Source organism: Myotis lucifugus, unplaced genomic scaffold (assembly GCF_000147115.1).
Source record: "Myotis lucifugus unplaced genomic scaffold, Myoluc2.0 scaffold_536, whole genome shotgun sequence".
In the NCBI taxonomy this organism is placed as follows: Eukaryota; Metazoa; Chordata; class Mammalia; order Chiroptera; family Vespertilionidae; genus Myotis; species Myotis lucifugus.
Genome location: NW_005871584.1, coordinates 306739 through 313656, shown reverse-complemented (window position 1 = coordinate 313656; position 6918 = coordinate 306739). Strand labels below are relative to the sequence as shown.

General features: G+C 41.5%; 1 protein-coding gene across 6 annotated transcripts in view; it reads right to left on the bottom strand.

Annotated features, from left to right (window-relative positions):
* The window catches only part of CLASP1 (cytoplasmic linker associated protein 1), a 266904-nt gene that overhangs the window by 105672 nt on the left and 154314 nt on the right, over positions 1-6918 (bottom strand). For all 6 annotated transcript variants that reach the window (XM_023745324.1, XM_023745323.1, XM_014446407.2 and 3 more), the window contains one exon: positions 1236-1343. In XM_023745324.1, coding sequence (XP_023601092.1) covers positions 1236-1343 — 108 coding nt within the window. The remainder of the gene's footprint in view (positions 1-1235; positions 1344-6918) is intronic.

Genomic DNA, 6918 nt, shown 5'->3' with positions numbered 1-6918 from the left:
CCCTGGAAACAATCGTAAGTGTGGTGTGTGTGGTGTGGGGTGTATGGTGTGGTGCGGGGTGTGTGTGGTGTAGTGTGGTGTGTATGTGGTGTGATGTGGGAATGTGCGTTGTGGTGTGTGTGCTGTGGTGTGGTGTGTTGTGGTGTGGTGTGTGTGGTGTCGTGTGTGTGATATGAGATGTTGGGTGTGCTCTTGTGGTGTGGTGTGTGTGGTGTGGTGTGTGTGGTGTGGTGTGTGTGCTGTGGTGTGTGTGCTGTGGTTGGTGTGTGTGGTTGGTGTGTGTGCTGTGGTGTGGTGTGGTGTGTGTGGTGTGTTATCGAGTAGGAAAAGGGGCTTCTGTGCCAGACAAGCCTGGGTTCTGTCAACTCACCAAAGGCAGCAATACAACTAACCTTGCGCTTTCTTTCCAGAAAAGTATAAGCTAGCTTAACGTAAGGACCATAGTATCAAAGGGATATGGAGAAGGACCTAAATTCAGAAGCTGCTGAGAAGGCATCCTAAATACGAGGAGAGAACCGAGGGTCTGGCCACAGACCCAGTGCTCTCTACACAGGAGGAGACACTGCAGAGTGCTGTGTGGAGAGAGCAGGGCAGCTCCTGGGGAGGGGAAGGCCTCTCCACTCCCCGGGCCCAGGAGACGGACACCCAGCTCCACTCCACATGCAGAGAGGGAGCAGGCGACTCAAAGTGAGACACCAGGGGTGATCCTAGGGATGCAGTCATTCCTTCTACGGCTGCTTTCACGCGTCAGGCTAACAAACTAAGTGACTCAACATATACAGAGAAGCAAGCATGGAGGCAGGCAGCCGTGCAAGCAAGAGCCCACGCTGGCCAGGAGACAGGAGCGGGTGGCGGTGTTAGAACAGAAGGTTAAAGGGCAGAGCTTTCAATGGATTTACTTGTGAGCACTGGAAAGAGGACCTCGCATTACCCGGCCTCTCTCCAGGTACGGCTCCTAGATATGACAGAAGGACTGCCTACCAATAGAACAATGGGGCATGTTTCAGCTGGAGAGACTTGAGGAGAGGAAGAGAAAGCACATTTTAATGTTTAATGAGGAATGATAAAATATTTAAATCACCTGGACAGGAGACAAAAGTACACTTGAATACTCCCATTTTGTAAGCTTGCCCAAGAAACATCAAGATTACTCACAGCATTTTTCCCCTGAAGTCAATGAGAATGGGCTGTTGAAGAAAACCTAGTTAACAGAGAACATAAAATAGATTTCTTACGCTGGGACTGTGAAACCACTTTAGCGCGACTGCGGCCTCGACTATCAGAAGGTATAGAGGCGACATTGGTGGTACTCCCGGAGTTTTGCCTTCTCGTACGAATTCGACCTGGAGAATACAGCAAAAACAGTGTTTCCATAGGTTTTCAGTCAGTGCAACCTACACAAGCAAACAACCCACACATGACCGAGGGCACTGACTGGGCCACCGACAGGGGGAGCGGGTCTTCCCCACCCGGGGTCCTGACATGTTTTCCTCGGAGCACACACAAGCCTATGATCTGTACACACAAATTCTAAAAATACGTAAAGGACCCTGGCCGGGTTGCTCAGTTGGTTAGAGTGTTGTCCTGATACGTCAAGGTTGTGGGTTTGATCCCTGGTCGGAGCACATACAAGACACACCCAATGAATGCATCAATAAGTGGAACAACAATCAATGTCTGACTGTCTCTCAAATCAATTTTTTTTAAAAAGTTAGGAACTCCTGAGAGTGAGTCATGAACCTATCAGGTACCTCTGTTTCAATTATTCTAGCATATTATATTTTCAGATGAGGAGGTGATATCTATTGGAGAATTTTTTTATCAAAAATTTTTCAGTTAAATTCTTTTTTATTGGCTAGAAATCTGTCAAATGTCCAGAATCAGAAAATATTAGCTGTTGTCTTAAGAAAAATACAATATAAAAAAGGAACAAATGCAAAATATTCAGCAATCAACAAAAACTACAACACCCTGGGGAAAAAATGTGTTTTGATATGTAGCATTAAACTTCTAATTTAAAGCATGTATGCCCATAAATTTCTAGGTTGCAAATGATTAAAACAAAATTAGCACCTGAAAGTAATACAAAATAATATTGCATGTAAACTGTAATTTAAAAATAATTTTTAAGAAAGAATAAAACTTAGGAGTACCTAGGTCCTAGAAAAACAATGACCTAAAAATAATATAATGTTGCAACCCAGCTGGCATGGCTCAATGGCTGAGTGCTGACCTATGGCATCAGGTCACAGCATATGCCAGGTTTGCGGTTTGATCCCCAGTAGAGGGCTTGTGGGAGGCAGCCGATCAATGATTCTCTCTCATCATTGATGTTTCTATCTCTCCCTCTCCCTTCCTCTCTGAAATAAAAAAAAAAAATTTTTTTAAAAGTAAAGTACATTTATGAAAAGAATTTGTCACTCATAGTAAAGCAATCTGTTAACTCCAATTATTAAACCATGAAACCTTACAGTAAAAATGAATTCAGAAATGCAAAATCATTGATGTTCAGACTAGTATGATTAGGGGTTAAACTTTTTAAAATTCAGGCATTTTGTGGTTTCCAAGGGATACAAAATGCCTCTCCGTCCATAATTCAATCAGAATAGCAATCTGATGGAGAAAACACAAACCATTTTGAATCCCTATTGGCTTCTTATATTGCTAAAAATAACTTCTCCCCTACCCAGTTTGGCTCAGTGGACAGAGCGTCGGCCCACAGACTGAAGTGTCCTGGGCTGGGTTGTGGTCAGGGGTGTGTGCCTCAGTTGTGGACTCGATCCCCCACCCTGGTGGGGCATGTGCAGGAAGCAACCAATTGATGTGTATATCTCACATCGATGTTTCTCTCTGTCTCTCACCCTCCCTCCCACCCTCTCTAAAGATCAATGGAAAAATATCCTTGGGTGAGGCTTAATTAATAAATAAATTAATTAATTAATTAATTAGAAAAATAACCTGTGCAGCCGGTGTGGCTGAGTATAAACCTACGAACCAAGAGGTCACAATTCGATTTCAAGTCAGGGCACATGCCCAGGTTATGGGCTCGACCCCCAGTAGGGGGCATGTAGGAGGCAGCCGATCAATGATTCTCTCTCACCATTGATGTTTCTATCGCTCTCTCTCCCTTCCTCTCTGAAATCAATAAAAATATATTTAAAAAATAATTTATACTTCATCATCTGAGAAAACCTGCAGAAAAGTACACAGAAAAACAAATCATAAGGCTTGAAAAAGTTTCAAAAAAGGGAGGTAAGGAGCAATAAACGAAAGCACTGCATTAAAACTAAAATTAATGACTTCATAGCAGTTTAAGGGAAGACTTACACAAACTCTAGAATCTACAGTAAAATTAAGAGCTATAACATATATTATACTAAGAGTGTACATGTGTGAACCCAGTTTACAGATGAGGGGACAGAGAAGTGGGGAATAATTAATTTGTCCAAGATCACACTATGAGTTTGGATACCTGTGCCTGCCTGCCTTGCTGGCCTATGAGTGAGGAGTTTTTTCTTTCCCATGGAAATCACCGAGCTAAATCAAGGCAGTCACCAAGGCAACATCAACATGAAAACGACGGAATTTAACTTTTTACTTTAAATTTATCATAAAAGATTTAAGTCACAAACAGATTTTTTAAATAAACAGCCATACCCATTCAACTTATAAAACAAAAATCTTCTTTGCTTATGTCCCTATATCCTCTCCATTTGGTAATAGGATCCTAAATCCAGTGTTCACCATTCTCTTGTATTTCTTTATCCTTTCAATGTTTTCTTCTCAATAATATTTTCTCAGTTGCATAACTGAAAAATTATATGGCATTATTTTTTATATTTTAAATAGTTTTAATTATACCATAGGGTATATATTTTCCCAAAACATAGTGTTTTGCTCAACATTTTTTTGGTGAGGTCACTTATGGAACTGATTTTTCTGTAGAAGGTAAAGAAGAGATCCATTTCATTTTTCCATATGACTAACCTACGTCCAAATCAATTTACTCAACCCCTTTCTTACTGATCTACAAAGCCATCTCCAACATCTACCAATACTTACAGTATATGCAGATGTGTCTGTTCCTCAGCTGTCCATTCTGTCCCAACAGTCCATGTGTCCATAGCATGCAGCATCACCACGTTGTGATGAGCTTTTAACAAAAGTCGTGCTCATTGGTAGGGCAAATAAACCTACTTTCCCTAAGGCCCTCTGCTCTCCTCATTATGCATGTGAAGATACAATGAGAAGACCTAGCCCTGGCCGGGTGGCTCTGCTAATTGGAGCGTCATCCCATACACCAAAAGGCTGTGGGTTTGACCCCCCAGAGTGAGTGCATACGGGAAGCAACCAATCGCTATTTTTCTCTCACATCAATGTTTTCTCTGCCTCTCTCCCTGCCTCTCTCTCTAAAATCAACAAAAACACACCTTTGGGGGAGAAAAAACAACAAAAACACCTATTAAAATATTGACTGGCATTATGTGACATTTTGGGTTAATTTTTGGGGGGAAAAGACAGCTTTCTGACAATGATCTTCCCACTCACTAATGTTTTCTGAATTTCACTCTCTTCAATGTCTTTCAATAAAGTTTTATATTTTTCCCAAAATATCTTACTAAATTTTTATAGACTTATTAAAAGGTGCCTTATATTATGCACAATAAATTTATTATACTTAAACTTATTGACAAATAAGTTCATAATTATTATTTATATTTGGTCTTAAACAGGAACCTTGCTAAACTCTTATTAATTCTATTAATTTACACTGTAGATTATCTGGGGTTATCTAAATAGAATGTCATCTACAAATAAGACTTCAGGTTTTTCGCTTCAAACAACTGCCCTTTCGTTTCTCTGCTTTTACCCTGCTGTCCTGGACATGGGCTGCACCACTAAAGAAAAGCATGGCAGCAGGCTCCACAGCCTTGAGCCACATTTTAAAAAAAGAATAATTCTGAAATTTCACAAAAAGTTTGATATTTCAATAGGTTGAAAAAACCACTTCTATTCCTAATTGCTAAGAATTGCTGTCAAAAACGTGTGTTGAATTTTTAATGCTTTGCCTGCATCTTCTGATAATAAGAGGATCCTTCTCCTAAGTGTGATGAGGCATCAGTGTTTATAAAACCTGGGCTCAACAGCCACGTCAAGATCTAGACTGCAGTTGAATTCTTCCAACGAGGATCTGTTTGCTTTTGCTAGTTCTATGGACACCAGCAATCCACAGCTACTTTAAAATGATTATCTATTTGGGTTTTCGCACCACAAAGGCAGCTGTAAATTCTGAAGGGAGTCCTCTACCCTCGTATGAAGGTTAAGAATGGCAAAATTCCCTCTCATCTGCTCCAGTTTAACAGTTAACTCCTTGTTTATCACTGACGATGTAGGTCTTGGGTGGGTTTTGGGTTGCTTCTTGTCCTCCATATCCTCATCACTCATCACAGCAAATGCCCCAAGCCTCCACATTCCCCAGGGTGCGGCCAGCTTTGGCCCTCACCTACTGAGGTTCCTGCTTTTGCTTTGGAGATGTGTGACTTCCTGCCTTTATTCCGATTAGTGATGTGTTCTCAACTGGCAGGATCAATCACACGAATAAATTCTGCAGACTGCTAAAAATGCAAGTTACTTATTTCTTTTAAACACTTAAATACAGCTACTTTATATTATATAAAAGAGCCTTACAAGTACTAGGGTATGCTTTCTTTCTCTCTGCTACCTCTAACTCATTATAGATGTAAATGTTCGAGGCAGAAATAGAATACATTGGGGACCAGCTACAATTATAAGAAATATTAATCATGCTCTGTTAACCATGATGGTTCTGTTCTGATTAGAGAAAGCACATTCTACACTCACTGAGAGTTGTACGCCCTGGGATATGGGAGCTAACATCGGAATACAGTTGGTCATCCTCCCAAGAACTGCCCTATCATTATGAAAAGATTTACAACCTCGTGGCACCTAGTCCTGGAGGCACCTGCTCTTCACAAGCCCCTTCCCCTATTACCTGTAATCTGGTCCCTGCCCCTCCCCCCTCAGCCCGCATGACTTGTAACCTGTGCCCACTTTCCATGCCTGTAATTCCTACTTCCGCACATAATCTTATCCTTCCCAATATAAGCAGCTGGCTGATGGGAGGGCAGAGCAGATTTCTGTGGGGGACCTGCTGCTCTCCCACACTGCCGGCAGGATTGGAATAGACGCTCAGATATGATTCAACCCTGTCTCTGCTGAATTGGCTCGAGTAGTGACAGGCAGCCTGGACTCCTGGGTGGTCTGGTTACACAATTTTGAACTATGAACTCCTATTTGGCATACAGAGCAGGCAAGAGTAGTCTAAAGCTGTTCATATGGAAAATAATACAATTAAATACAAGAATAAACTATTTTGCATACTTACAACTGTAACCCTACTTTTGCCCCACCCTTTTAAATCTGTGGGGATCCCAAGGAACCAGGTTGAGAGTGGCTTCCTCTGTAAAACTTCAATGTTTGTTCTTGTCAGGCACCCTTGGGGGCTACCAACCCAACCACTTTATTCATCAGCGTGGGGTTTCCCAGACACCACAGGGAAGGAAGACTGAAACAACTTGCATGACAAGAGAGCTTGTAACAAGTCAGGGAAGGTATTCTCTTCCTCTGCCCAGGCCAGTGATGGCAAACCTTTTGAGCTCAGCGTGTCAGCATTTTGAAAAACCCTAACTTAACTCTGGTGCCGTGTCACATATAGAAATTTTTTGATATTTGCAACCATAGTAAAACAAAGACATATTTTTGATATTTATTTTATATATTTAAATGCCATTTAGCAAAGAAAAATCAACCAAAAAAATGAGTTTGCATGTCACCTCTGACACGCGTGTCATAGGTTTGCCATCACTGGCCTAGGACAAGGTCAAGAGAGGATGAAGG